At 47.6% G+C, this 15376-nt stretch overlaps 1 protein-coding gene across 2 annotated transcripts in view; it reads right to left on the reverse strand.

Moving 5' to 3' along the window:
• LOC120924718 (cytosolic phospholipase A2 gamma-like) overlaps positions 1–15376 on the reverse strand; it is a 553986-nt gene that overhangs the window by 522341 nt on the left and 16269 nt on the right. For both annotated transcript variants that reach the window (XM_040335733.1, XM_040335734.1), the window contains 3 exons: positions 10916–11000; positions 5238–5383; positions 1260–1467 (listed from right to left, as the gene is read on the reverse strand). In XM_040335733.1, coding sequence (XP_040191667.1) covers positions 1260–1467; positions 5238–5383; positions 10916–11000 — 439 coding nt within the window. The remainder of the gene's footprint in view (positions 1–1259; positions 1468–5237; positions 5384–10915; positions 11001–15376) is intronic.

Consider the following 15376-nt stretch of genomic DNA (forward strand, 5'->3'; position numbering starts at 1 on the left):
GGGGAGATGGGGGTCCTGTTGCTTAGTGGGGGAGATGAGAGATCCTGGTGCTTAGTGGGGGAGATGGGGGTCCTGGTGCTTAGTGGGGGGATGGGGGGGTCCTGGTGCTTGGTAGGGAGATTTAGGGGTCTTGGAGCTTAGAGGGGAGAGATGGAAGTCTTGGTGCTTAATGGGGAGAGATGGGGGTCTTGGGGCTTAGTGGGGAGAGATGGGGGTTCTGGTCCTTAGTGGGGTGAGATGAAGTCTTAGTGCTTAGTGGGCAAAGATGGTGGTCCTGGTGCTTAGTGGGGGGAGATAGGGGTCCTGGTGATTAGTGTGGAGAGATGGGGTCTTGGTGCTTCGTGGGGGGAGATGGGGGTCCTGGTGATTAGTGTGGAGAGAAGGGGGTCTTGGTGCTTAGTGGGGGGAAATATGTGGTTCTGATGCTTAGTGGGGAGAGATGGAGTCTTGGTGCTTAGTGGGGAAAGATGGGGGTCCTGATGCTTAGTGGGGGAGATGGGGTCCTGGTGCTTAGTGGGGAGAGATGAAGTCTTGGTGCTTAGTGGGGGAAGATTGGGGGTCCTGGTGCTTAATGGGGAGAGATGGGGGTCTTGGAGCTTAGTGGGGAGAGATGGGGGGTCCTGGTGCTTAATGGGGAGAGATGGGGGTCTTGGAGCTTAGTGGGGAGAGATGGGGGGTCCTGGTGCTTAATGGGGAGAGATGGGGGTCTTGGAGCTTAGTGGGGAGAGATGGGGGGTTCTGGTGCTTAGTGGGGAGAAATTAAGTATTGGTGCTTAGTGGGGAAAGATGGGGGTCCTGGTGATTAGTGTGGAGAGATGGGGGTCTTGGTGCTTTGTGGGGGAGATGGGGGTCCTGGTGCTCAGAGATGGGGGGTCTTGTTGCTTAGTGAGGAGAAATAAGGGGTCCTGGTGCTTAGTGGGGGGAGATGTACGGTCCTGTTGTTTTTTTATTGGGGGCAGAGTGGACACAAGGATGATGCGCCAATGATGCTTCTGGATCAGCATTGTCACCAACTTATTGGCACCTACACGCTCTTGCAAGGGCAATGCGTTCACCTGCAGTTCTGGGTCCACGCACGGGTTGTGCCTTTTCCGAACAACGTTTTGGTGTGAACCGAACCTAAGGCAGAATGTAGAAAAAACAAACTGATGATCAGGGAAAAACAAAGATGGTGATACCTCCATTAATCGGGAAGCTAAAGGAATGTCACCCAGTACTTCTGTCTTCCAAAATTTGGAGAGGACCCAGCTTGTACTTACATAATTCATGACGGAGAAGACGAATGTATAGGCCCAAAGATCTGTCAGAGAGTACGTGTCTCCGTGAAACGTCTTTTTGATCTCCTCCCATGACTTTGCCCATTTCCGTTCAGTCTCCGTCTTGATTCTCCCACATAACAGGTTCTCCAGATCTTCTATCCGTGAAAAGTCTGACCAGTTATCATTAGAATACAGGGAGGACATACACCTGGAATGGTAAAGTAGTAATAAGTTGGACGTTTGATAGGTAAGTTATTCATCAAAAACTCTTCAACATTTGTTTCTTTTTTTTTAACCACGTGATGTCCTTAGACCATACTAAAGCTTCCCAGATTTCAAGTGGTTAAAGCTAGCCATGAGTTTGGTGGGTTTTTTCACCGGGTAATTGGTTGTGTAGTTAAAATGATCCAGGGGGCTCTACAGCCTCCCGGTCACCTTTTACAGTAGTGAGTACCCCGCCTCCACCACCACCAAGGCCCACCCATGGTGGTTACCCAGCTCTCCTATTCCTCTGTCTAGGGCAACTGAAAATTGCCCCATCCATTGAATATGAGAAGATCGAGGAACATCCATTCCCTGACGCCCCCCTCTCCATGAGCAATGAATTGGAAGTGATTTAATCATTTCTGGTTTCAGAACTGTCATTCCCCAGTTACTGTATATGGAGAAGCAGCTAATCAAGCACAATCTGTGAGTGATTAACTTCAGTGGGGTAGAAGAAGAGACATTGGGGGTCTAATAAGCAACAGATGAAAGGTTCGGGTGCTTAATGGGGGAGATGGGGGGGTCCTGCTGCTTGATAGGGAGATTTAGGGGTCTTGGAGCTTAGTGGGGAGAGATCAGTGCTGGGACAAGGCCATTTGGTGCCCAGGGCGAAGATGGCAAACTGCGCCCCCCCCATTTGATGGGCACAGTGGCGACAATTGATGGCACAGTGGCTGCGTGTGATGGGCACAGTGACTGCGTGTGATTGGCACAGTGGCTGTGTTTGCTGGGCACAGTGGCGACAATTGATGGCACAGTGGCTGTGTGTGTTGGCACAGTGGCTGCATGTGATGGCACAGTGGCTGTGTGTGTTGGCACAGTGGCTGCATGTGATGGCACAGTGGCTGCGTTTGATGGGCACAGTGGCTGCGTTTGATGGGCACAGTGGCTGCGTGTGATTGGTCCAGTGGCTGCGTTTGATGGACACAGTGGCGACAATTGATGGCACAGTGGCTGCGTTTGATGGGCACAGTGGCGACAATTGATGGTGGCACAGTGGCTGCGTGTGTTGACACAGTGGCTGCGTGTGTTGGCACAGTGGCTGTGTTTGATGGGCACAGTGGCTGCGTGTGATGGCACAGTGGCTGCGTGTGATGAGCACAGTGGCTGCGTGTAATGGCACAGTGGCTTCATGTGATGGCACAGTGGCTGCATTTGATGGGCACAGTGGCTGCGTTTGATGGGCACAGTGGCTGCGTGTGATTGGCCCAGTGGCTGCGTTTGATGGACACAGTGGCGACAATTGATGGCACAGTGGCTGCGTTTGATGGGCACAGTGGCGACAATTGATGGTGGCACAGTGGCTGCGTGTGTTGACACAGTGGCTGCGTGTGTTGGCACAGTGGCTGCGTTTGATGGGCACAGTGGCTGCGTGTGATGGCACAGTGGCTACGTGTGATGAGCACAGTGGCTGCGTGTGATTGGCGCAGTGGCTGTGTTTGCTGGGCACAGTGGCGACAATTGATGGCACAGTGGCTGCGTTTGATGGGCACAGTGGCGACAATTGATGGTGGCACAGTGGCTGCGTGTGTTGGCACAGTGGCTGCGTGTGTTGGCACAGTGGCTGCGTTTGCTGGGCACAGTGGCGACAATTGATGGCACAGTGGCTGCGTTTGATGGGCACAGTGGCGACAATTGATGGTGGCACAGTGGCTGCGTGTGTTGGCACAGTGGCTGCGTGTGTTGGCACAGTGGCTGCGTTTGATGGGCACAGTGGCTGCGTTTGATGGGCACAGTGGCTGCGTTTGATGGGCACAGTGGCTGCGTGTGATGGGCCCAGTGGTGACAATTGATGGCACAGTGGCTGCGTTAGATGGGTACAGCGGCTGCATGTGATGGCACAGTGGCTGCGTTTGATGGGCACAGTGGCTGCATGTGATGGCACAGTGGCTGCATGTGATGGCACAGTGGCTGCGTTTGGTGGCACAGTGAGGCTGCAATTAATGTTTTTTTTTTTTTCAGAAAAGGCAAGCGTCGCTCAAAATAACTCAAAAACATTTTTTTTAAACTGCCATTTTTTTATTTAAAAAAATTATGGTCACCTCCCATCTCCCCAATACAGTAATTTAAATAATTTTCTTATTATTTGCTTACTTTTAACTGTTCTGTTGCAGCAGACGCAGTAGCACTAGGTAGGCACTGTAGGCAGGCTCAGCTCCTCGTGACTTGTCCTTGCACACAGCTCCCTGCGCAGTACGAGACGAGTCCTCCCTCTCTCACCTCGCTGTAGCTTGCGATCACGTGACACGCTCGGCTCCCCGCCTTTCCCCCCTATGATTGGCTGGCGTGAGGTCACATGGTCCCGCGATCATGTGACCCACTCGGAGGACACCCGGAGCCGCTATTTGCGGTGTTTTATGTGGAATCCACGCCGCTGGAATGCACCAACTGATCCTCCATGGGGGGGGGAGCGAAGAAAGGGAGCCAGGAGCGCACTCGGCAGCCAGTCGGCACACTATTTGTTAAGTGCCGCTGCCGCTGCCCATGACACTGGTACACACACAACTGGTCTGATTGCGCCCCCCTCCTGTACGAGATGGTTGCGCCCTGGGCACTCGCCCCTCCCGCCCCTGCCTTGTACCGGCCCTGGGAGAGATGGAAGTCTTGGTGCTTAGTGGGGGAAGATTGGGGGTCCTGGTGCTTAGTGTGGAGAGATGAAGTTTTGGTGCTTAGTGGGGAAAGATGGGGGTCCTGGTGATTAGTGTGGAGAGAAGGGGGTCTTTGTGCTTAGTGGGGGGAGATAGGGGTCCTGGTGATTAGTGTGGGGAGATGGGGGTCTTGGTGCTTAGTGGGGGAGATGGGGGTCCTGGTGATTAGTGTGGGGAGAAGGGGGTCTTGGTGCTTAGTGGGGGGAGATTGGGGTCCTGGTGATTAGTGTGGAGAGAAGGGGGTCTTGGTGCTTAGTGGGGGGGAATAGGGGGTCCTGGTTCTTAGTAGGGGGAGATGGGGGGTCCTGGTGTTTAGTGGGGGTAGAGTGGACACATGGATGATGCGCCAATGATGCTTCTGGATCAGCATTGTCACCGATTTATTGGCACCTACACGCTCTTGCAAGGGCAATGCGTTCACTTGCAGTTCTGGAACCACGCACTGGTTGTGCCTTTTCCGAGTAATTAACTTCAGTGGGTGGACGAAGAGACATTGGGGGTCTAATAGACCTCTAATGTCTCCATAAAGAGGACCTGTCACCTGCCCATGCTATCACAAAGGAGGCTTGTTGGCTCCCTTGTGATAGCAATAAAGTTAAATTAATAAAACGTAACAGGTAACTCCACACAGAGATCATGAATTTGACTACCGCCCTCCCGCACGTCATTTTTGAAAACTGTTAATTTTGGCCAAAAATAAAAATTTGGGCAAAGTTTCCTGACGAGCTCCATGTCAGCACAGACTCCCACCCAGGTGTGGAAATTGAGTTACGGAACGCCGGCCTGAGGTCGGGAGTCAAGTTTATGAATTTGGTCCTTCAGGTGGGGGAATGGAACAGAAATTTTATTTCAACTGTCTCCGTTTTATTGTATAGGGCCTCTTTTCAGAAAATGTGTAGTTTTATGGGGGGGTTTATTTTTTTATTTATTTTTATAAATAAATGCAGATTTAAATATGTGCAAAAATTTTCAAATCGTCTCAAACTCAAAATGTATAAAAAGCAACCATAGCTGTTAGATTATGCAAGTAACACATAGCTATATAAAATTGTTATAATGTACATACCACGTTGATCCAGATATCCCACCGATGTAAGTAACGGCACCTAAAAGGTTGAGTTCGGCCAGTTTGGAAATTGTTCCCAGAAAACCAACCATGGCGCGGAGTCCACCCCCCGATCCCAAGACCGCGATTACAGGAGGGTCGCAATTCTTCAGGAAATAAATAAATAAACAAATTATTATGACTGTTATAAGTCAGTTAGAGACGGAAAATGTATTGGACAGTGATAAGAAATTGCCCACAAGGTTTTCCCCCTTTCATGACTAGGGGCATTTTTTTTTTTTTTGCACAAACAGAACTTTGTTTTGGTGGCATTTGATCACCACTGGGTTTTTAAATTTTTGCTAAAAAAACAAAAATTACCAAACATTTTGAAAAAAAAAATGTTCATGTTATAACATTTTACAAAATAAATAATCGTTCTTTATAAATTTCTTTGGAAAAAAAATAACCCAAATCAGTGTTTATTATTTAGTCTTTTGTTAAGACGCTGTACCCCAAATTTAATTTATAGAATTTTTTTTGCACACATAGGGGCAGATCCACAGATAGAGTACGCCGGCGTATCTACTGATACGCCGGCGTACTTTCAAATTACCCGCGTCGTATCTTTGGATTGAATCCTCAAACCAAGATACGACGGCATCTGGGTTAGATCCGACAGGTGTACGTCCACGTACGCCTTCGGGTCTAAGATGCAATACTTTGGCGTCCGCTGGGTGGAGTTCTCGCCGTTTTCCGCGTCGGGTATGCAAATTACCTATTTCCCACGAACATACGTGCGGCCGTCGCATTCTCTTACGTCGTCTCTAGTCGGCTTTTTCCGGCGTATAGTTAAAGCTGCTATTTTGCGGCGTATAGTTAGACTTGCCATGTTAAAGTATGGCCGTCGTTCCCGCGTCAAAATTTGAATTTTTTTTTTTGCGTAAGTCGTCCATGAATCGGGATGGACATAATTCACTTCTAAGTTAAAAAAAATGACGTTGTTGCGACGTCATTTAGCACAATGCACGGCGGGAAATTTATAAACGGAGCATATGCGCAGTTCATTCGGCGCAGGGATGCGCTTCATTTAAATGCAACACGCCCCCTAATCGCCAATTTGAATTACATGTCGTTACGCCACCAGAGATGGACTACGCCGCCGTAACTTTCGGCGCGCAATCTTTCAGGATTCAAAATTACGCCGGGAAAGTTACGGCGGCGTAGCGTATCTCTGATATGCTGCGCGGGTGCAGATCTCTGTGGATCTGCCCCATAGAGCTTTCTTTTGGTAGTATTTTTGCTAAATAAACAAAAAATACTATTTTTTTTTAAATGCACTTTTGTTAGTTTATGTTATAACATTTTACAAAATAAATAATCTTTATATATTTAGGCCAAAATGTATTCTGCTACATTGTTTTGGTAAGAATAACCCAAATCAGTGTTTATTATTTAGTCTTTTGTAAAGACGCTGTACTCCAAATTAAATTTATATATATTTTTTTTTGCACAAATAGAGCTTTCTTTTGGTGGTATTTGATCACCTCTGGGTTTCTAAATAAACAAAAAATACCAAACATTTCTCTTTAAAATGCGCTTTTCTTAGTTTATGTTATAATATTTTACAAAATAAATAATCGTTCTTAATATATTTATACCAAAATGTATTCTGCTACATTTCTTTGGTAAAAAATAACCCAAATCAGTGTTTCTTATTTAATCTTTTATAAAGACATTGGGGCAGATTCACAGAGAGCGGCGTATCTCTGCGGCGGCGTAACGTATCTCATTTACGTTACGCCGCCGCAAGTTTTTCAGGCAAGTGCTTTATTCACAAAGCACTTGCCTGTAAAGTTGCGGTGGCGTAGCGTAAATCACTCGGCGGTAGGGGGCGTGTTTCATTTAAAAGAAGCGCGTCCCCGCGCCGAACGAACTGCGCATGCGCCGTCCCTAAAATATCCCAGAGTGCATTGCTCTAAATGACGTCGCAAGGACGTCATTGGTTTCGACGTGAACGTAAATGACGTCCAGCCCCATTCACGGACGACTTACGCAAACGACGTAATTTTTTTAATTTTCGACGCGGGAACGACGGCCATACTTAACATTGGCTGCGCCTCATAGACCCAGGGGCAACTTTACGCCGGGAAAAGCCTAACGTAAACGTTGTAACTTTACTGTGTCGGCTGCGCGAAGGTTCGGGAATTCGCGTATCTAGCTAATTTGCATACTCGACGGGGAAATCGACGGAAGCGCCACCTAGCGGGCAAAAAAAAAATTGCAGTTAAGATCCGACGGCGTAAGAGACTTACGCCTGTCGGATCTAATGGATATCTATGCGTAACTGATTCTAAGAATCAGTCGCATAGATACGACGGCGCTAGGCAGAGATACGACGGCGTATCTGGAAATGCGCCGTCGTATCTCTTTTGTGAATCTGGGCCATTGTATCCAAATTTAATTTATATACGTTTTTTTGCACAAATAGAGCCTCCTTTTGGTGGTATTTGATCACCTCTGGGTTTTTCTATTTTTTGCTAAATAAACAAAAAATACTATTTTTTTTGTTAAAATGTGCTTTTCTTCATTTTTGTTATAACATTTTACAAAATAAATAATCTTTCTTTATCTATTTAGGCCAAAATTTATTCTGCTACATTTCTTTGGTAAAAAATAACCCAATTCAGTGTTTAATATTTATAGCCAGATTCACGTAGATGGCCGCAACTTTAAGGCGGCGTAGCTTAAGGCATTTAAGCTACGCCGCCGTAAGTTAGCGAGGCAAGTACATGATTCACAATGTACTTGCCTGCTAAGTTACGACGGCGTAGCCTAAAGCGGGCGGGCGTAATGGCGCCTAATTCAAATTTAGCTAAGGGGCGTGTTTTATGTTAATGGCCCTTGACCTGACGTGTTTGACGTTTTTTTTTAACTGCGCATGCGCCTATTGATTTCGACGTGGACGTAAACGACGTAAATCCCTATTCACGGACGACTTACGCAAACGATTTAAAATTTTCGAATTTCGACGCGGGAACGGCGGCCATACTTAACATTACTATTCCATCTATTTTGATGGATAACTTTAGGCGGCCTATCTCTTACATAAACGGCGTAAATGTACTGCGGCGGCCGGGCGTACGTTCGTGAATAGGCGTATCTACTGATTTGCATATTCTACGCCGACCGCAATGGAAGCGCCACCTAGCGGCCAGCCTCAATATTGCACCCTAAGATAGGACGGCGCAAGCCGTCGTATCTTAGATATGTTTAAGCGTATCTCTGTTTGAGAATACACTTAAACATAGGTCGGCGTAGATTCAGAGTTAGGTCGGCGTATCTACTGATAAGCCGGCCTAACTCTACCTGAATCTAGCTATTAGTCTTTTATAAAGGTGCTTTACCCAAATTAAATATTGGCTGGAGGGAGCACAATAATCTGGCAAACAGGAAGTGCTAAGGCATAGCTTAACCACTTAAGGACCCCTTCACGCCGATATACGTTGGCAGAAAGAGCCCAGCCATGGGTCGCGCACGACCCGGTTCGAAGCTCCGTGACTGCGCCCGCTTGACCCACAGACCCGATCGCCGCTGGTGTCCCGCGATCGGTCACAGGAGCTGAAGAACGGGGAGAGGCGAGTGTAAACACAGCTTCCCCGTTCTTCTGTGTGGCAGTGACACTGATTGTCTGTTCCCTGATATAGGGAACGATGATCAGTGACGTCACGCCTACAGTCACACCCCCCTACAGTAAGAATCACTCCCTTAGGGCACACTTAACCCCTTAGCAACCCCTCCTGGTTTTCCCCTTCACTGCCATTGTCATTTTCACAGTAAACAATGCATTTTTATAGCACTTTTCGCTGTGAAAATGACACTGGTCCCAAAAATGTGTCAAAAGTGTCCGATGTGTCCGCCGTAATGTAGCAGTCACGAAAAAAAAAAAAAATTATAAAAATGGCATAAAACTATCCCCTATTTTGTAAACGCTATAAATTTTGCGCAAACCAATCGATAAACGCTTATTGCGATTTTTTTACCAAAAATAGGTGGAAGAATACGTATCGGCCTAAACTAAGGAAAAAAAAATGTTTTTATATCTTTTTGGGGGATATTTATTACAGCAAAAAGTAAAAAATATTGAATTTTTTTCAAAATAGTCGCTCTATTTTTGTTTATAGCACAAAAAATAAAAACCGCAGAGGTGATCAAATACCACCAAAAGAAATCTCTATTTGTGGGGAAAAAAAGGACGCCAATTTTGTTTGAGAGCCACATCGCACGACCGCGCAATTGTCAGTGCCGAATCGCAAAAAGGGGCAAGGTCCTTAACCTGCATAATGGTCCGGGTCTTAAGTGGTTAAAAGGGTCATATACAGGAGGATCAAAGAGTTCAAGGTTCACCAAGGACGATCGGACTTCCATCAGACTTTTCCGTGGATTTTTGTCCGAAGGGGCCTTGGCCGTGAACTTGTTCTGCATACACACGGCACAACATTTTCATCCAACATACACCAAACCACGTGTTTTTTCAGCTCTTTACTGCCACCCTTTGGGCAACTTCTGCTATTGTTGTCTGACGTTTAGCATTGGTTCGGAGCATGCGTGTTTGTACTTTGGATTTTAGTCCAACGGATTTGTGTACGCATGACCGCATAATCCGAAGGAACCCGTGTTTTGTCGGATAATTTGAGAGCATGCTCAGCCAACGTTTGTTGTTGGAAATTTCCGACGACAATTGTCCGATGGAGCGTACACACGGTCGGATTGTCCGACAAAGCGCGTCCGTTGGACAATTGTTGTCGTAATAGCCGATCGTGGGTACAGGCCTTTAGACAGGGAGCTGCCCAGCATCTCCGGTACCTCGGCAAGAAGCGATACTGCCAGAGGCAGCAGACAGAGGCGGCTCTAGGCTTTGTGAGGCCTTAGGCAAAACTTAGACATGAGGCCCCACCCCCAATTAAAATATGGCTGCAGAAAACGCACGGATCTAGCATACAGGTAATCAGCACCACTTCCAGTGCACCCTACTCACCCATCAGACATATTCAGCCAGTTTAAGAGGCGGGAGAGAGGGGGAGATGAGAAAGAGAGAGGGGTAATAGAGAGATCCGATGACGTCGACATTGGTATTAATCACAGGCAATTAGGTGGCTGCGAGGCCTCTCGTGAGTGCGAGGCCTTAGGAGACCGCCTAATTTGCCTAATTAGAGAGCCGCCTCTGGCAGCAGAGGTTGGGGGTTCAGACCCAGATCCTGACAATGGGCTTCTCTGAGCCGACACCCTGTTTGTCCATGGGCAGGTGAGACGAGCAGGACAGGGTTTGGGATCATCAGCTCAACTAACACTGTGCTTTATGTTGGTTCAACACATTGGCGTGCGCACAGGGTGTGCCAGGTGTGCCCAGGCACCCCCTAATCACCCTATGCAGCACAGATTCCCCCTACTGCCCTGCCTCCCATCTTTCCCCCCCGCAGCGCTGCCAGCTTCCCTCCTCTCCTATCGGCTGTTGCTGCTGGGATGTTTTAGGAGTGGGGAAGGGGCCAGTAAATATGTGATTCACCAGCCCCTTCCCTTTCTGAATGAACATAGAGAGTGATCGGTAGTGTGTGTTTGGGCTTTGGGGTGCACACCCTAATGAAATAGGATCAATGGTTCAACATCAAGTTTACAGGACAAATACTAAAGACTTTTACCTCTGTAACATTCATGCCTAAGGACAAAAGCGTCTTCTTTACTTTTCTCTTTCTGGCCTTGACAGATACGGCTTCCCCTTCTGATCTGTTAAGAGGGGAAAAAAAAGAGAAAAAATATTACAAACAGAATACAGATGGAATTCTTCAAAGCCAAAGCCTTTTCCTTCTGGATAGAGCAGGACGTCATCAAAACTCCAGTCAGTCAGTGAATAAGAATCTCTCCAAAGTGAAAAAAAATCTTGAACAAGTTTCCCCATCAGAGCAGCTATTCTCATCCCGGGTCATGTGGAGCCGAGCCCTAGGGTTTCTCCAGAGGTTGCTGGGGGTTCCTTGATTTGTGGCTAATTGTCACTTCAGTGTCACTTACAATTCTACTTCCTCCTCTCCTCTTCCATTCTCTGTTGGGGTCCCCCAAGGTTCTGTTCTTGGACCCCTCCTATTCTCGATCTACACCTCCTCCCTGGGTCAGATGTTTGCCTCACATGGCTTTCAATATTTCTATGCTGACGACACCCAAATCTATCTCTCCACCCCTCAACTCACTCCATAAGTTTCTTCACGGGTCACTAATAGGGATGAGCCGAACCCCCCCCCGGTTAGGTTTTCAGCAGAACATGCGAACAGGCAAAAAATTTGTTCGAACACACGAATACGGTTAACATGAAACACGAACATGAAAAATCAAAAGTGCTAATTTTAAAGGTTAATATGCAGGTTATTGTCATAAAAAGTGTTTGGGGACCCGGGTCCTGCCCTAGGGGAGTGTTTGGGGACCCGGGTCCTGCCCCAGGGGAGTGTTTGGGGACCCGTGTCCTGCCCCAGGGGAGTGTTTGGGGACCCGGGTCCTGCCCCAGGGGAGTGTTTGGGGACCCGTGTCCTGCCCTAGGGGAGTGTTTGGGGACCCGTGTCCTGCCCTAGGGGAGTGTTTGGGGACCCGTGTCCTGCCCTAGGGGAGTGTTTGGGGACCCTGGTCCTGCCCCAGGGGAGTGTTTGGGGACCCGTGTCCTGCCCTAGGGGAGTGTTTGGGGACCCGTGTCCTGCCCTAGGGGAGTGTTTGGGGACCCTGGTCCTGCCCCAGGGGAGTGTTTGGGGACCCGTGTCCTGCCCTAGGGGAGTGTTTGGGGACCCGTGTCCTGCCCTAGTTGAGTGTTTGGGGACCCGTGTGTAACGCTATTTGCGTTAATTTGTGTACTAGGAGCGCAGCTTTACCTACTATGACAGCTGCGCTCCATTCACGAAGACATCCGCGTCACTTCCGGTACGCGGACGTCTGCGCTCCACGCTGGAACGCGGAAGTGCGTTCCAGTGTGTGGTGCTCGGCGTGCATGGGAGACCGGGCTATTTAAACCTCCAGCACTGGCGACAGGTTGTTGGAATATTCCTGTTGGACCCTGCCGCCACCTGGAGACCCTCCACCAACCCACACCAACCTTGAAGTTTACTTGTGGGACACTTGGATCCAGATCTCATTGCTATACAGGATAGAAGGACCACCAGCTTTACACCTGTGCTTACTTTCCCAGTCTAGACTACCTCCTAACCGCAAGTATATAGAGTATATTACTGCATATTGGGATTACCATCTACTCCTGTGCAAACAGACCTGGTTCACACTACCTCTTAAACTGCATAAGTATATAGAGCATATTACTGCATATTGGGATTACCATCTACTCCTGTGCAAACAGACCTGGTCCACACTACCTCTCAAACTGCTTAAACTATTACTACATGTTTTGCTCCAAGCAGAGGATGTGATGATATAGACCCCATACTCTAAGGCCCCATACTCACGAGCAAACATGTCTGCTGAAACTGGCCCGCAGGCCAGTTTCAGCAGACATGTTTGGTCGTGTGTGGGCGCGAGCGGGCCGAATTCCAGCAAACATTTGCCCGCCGGGCCTTTTCCCAGCAGACAAATATTCCTGGACTTGTTTTAAAACAGTCCGCTGGAATTCAGCCCGCTCGGACATGTACGGTCGTCAGTACAGACCTACCGTACATGTCCAGGCGCCCGCCGTCCCTCGCATGCGTCGAATGACTTCGACGCATGCGTTGAAGCATTTTAAAGGCGGGCCGCCCACGTCGCCGCGTCATTGTCGCGGCGACACCGCGTCATCGACGCGGCGACACCGCGGACACGCCCCGCGTATTGTTTACGCGCGGACTTCTGTACGATGGTGTGTACAACCATCGTACAGAAGCCCTCTGGCAGACATGTATGGTGGAAACGGTCCGACGGACCGCTTTCACCATACATGTTTGTCCGTGTGTACCCGGCCTTATAGTTCAGTGAGAGTGAGCTGGTGGTTAATTCTGATAGGCCTCTACAGCTGGAGTCTAAACTTGAGACAGAGTGTTCTCAGAATCAGGGTCGTAACATAATATTCCAACCACTTTAAAAAAAAACAAAAAAAAAAAAAAATTTCAAGATGGATCCAGCTGAACTTGCAAATCATTTAGTTACACTCTCTCAAAGAGTGGATAACCTGACTGCTAACATGAATGAATTGCGTGTACAGAATGATACCTTACGCAATCTCAATCATGCACAAGCTAGAGACAGACCTGAAGCTAAGGTCTGCCCACCAGAACTTTTTTCTGGTGAAAGGAAGAATTATAGACAATTCATTAGTTCATGCCGTTTGATGTACGAATTACGTCCGCGCACTTATTACTCTGATAGAATAAAGATCCTCACTTTAATTACCTATCTCAGAGGTGAACCCAGAGTGTGGGCTGATACATACATAGAAGAACATGGAGATCTTTTGGGAGCCTTTGATACTTTCATTAATGAGATGTCTCTCTTATATGAAGATCCTAACAAACAGTTAACAGCTGAAAATTCAATCAGAACCCTCAAACAGGGTAAGAGGCCTGTGGAGGACTTTATTTCAGAATTTAAATGCTGGAGCAGGGAGACCCAATGGTCAGAGATTGCTCTTAGAAATCAATTTCGTTTGGGATTATCAGAGGCTATGAAGGATGAGCTTGCTCGCGTTGTGCTCCCTGATACTCTAGAAGACCTCATGCACCTATCAGTGACTATCGATCGCCGCCTGCGTGAGAGAAAGGCGGAACGTGCAAACACATACCCAGTCACTTCCTTCAGAAGATTCAGATCGCCTTCAAAAGAGTCTCCAATGGAACTTGGAACTATGAGGCCCCATACACACGATAGAATTTATCCGCAGATACGGTTCAGCGGACCGTATCCGCGGATAAATCCTCTCTAAGATTTCAGAGGATTTCAATGCGATGGCGTGTACACACCATCGCATTGAAATCCGCGCTGAAATCCTCTGCCGATGACGTGTCGCGCCGTCGCCGCTATTATGACGCGGCGACGGGCGCGACGCTGTCATATAAGGAATTCCACGCATGCGTCTATTCATTACGGCGCGTGCGGGGAATCCCTTTGGACGGATGGATCCGGTAAGTCTGTACAGACGAGCGGATCCATCCGTTGGAATGGATTCCAGCAGATAGATATTCTGTGCATGTCGACAAATATTTATCTGCTGGAAATCCATTCCAGGGGAGATTTATCTGCGGATAGATATCCGACGGAGTGTACACACCATAGGATCTATCCGCAGAAACCCATTTGATGGGATTTATCTGCGGATAGATTCTATGGTGTGTATGGGGCCTGAGAGGACCTTTGACTCCAGCAGAAAAGCAACGTCGTAGAGCCAATAATCTATGTCTTTATTGTTCAGCTCCAGACCACATTGTCTCTACCTGTCCTCTACTTAAGAAAAACTCTGAAGGTAAATTTTCCCACATTAATAAATTAGACTCATCCCTTTCCACATCTAATCGATATATCTTTATCCTTCTTACTCTACAGTGGGATCAAGAAGAGATTTCCATTGAAGCAATGGTCGACAGCGGAGCCTGCGGCAACTTTATAGATTCATGTATTGTAGAATCAAATAAAATTCCCTGTGTGTTTAAGCAAAATCCAGTGTCACTCACTTTTATTGATGGGTCCAGTTCAACTCATGGTCCTGTTATATCTCAGACATCTCCCCTAAAGGTTACATGTGCCACTGGTCATTCTGAGACCCTCAAATTTGATATTATTTCATCACCTGTCTTTCCCATTGTTCTAGGCCTTCCATGGTTACTTCTCCATCAGCCTATTTTTTTATGGTCCACCAAATCAATTTCTTTGCAGTCTGATTATTGTAAACAGTTCTGTTATCCCCCATGCATCATCTCTTTTTCTGACGCCATTCCACATGACCTACCTGAATATTTACATGACTTCCTTGATGTATTCAGTAAGACTAATGCAGATAAACTTCCTCCACATAGAATTTACGACTGTCCCATAGACCTCATCCCCGACAGTCCTATTCCTACTGCTCGAATCTACCCCCTCTCTCAACCAGAGCTTGTACATTTAAAAGAGTACCTCGATGAGAATCTCAAAAAGGGGTTTATTAGGAA

This window comes from Rana temporaria, chromosome 1 (assembly GCF_905171775.1).
Source record: "Rana temporaria chromosome 1, aRanTem1.1, whole genome shotgun sequence".
NCBI lineage: Eukaryota > Metazoa > Chordata > Amphibia > Anura > Ranidae > Rana > Rana temporaria.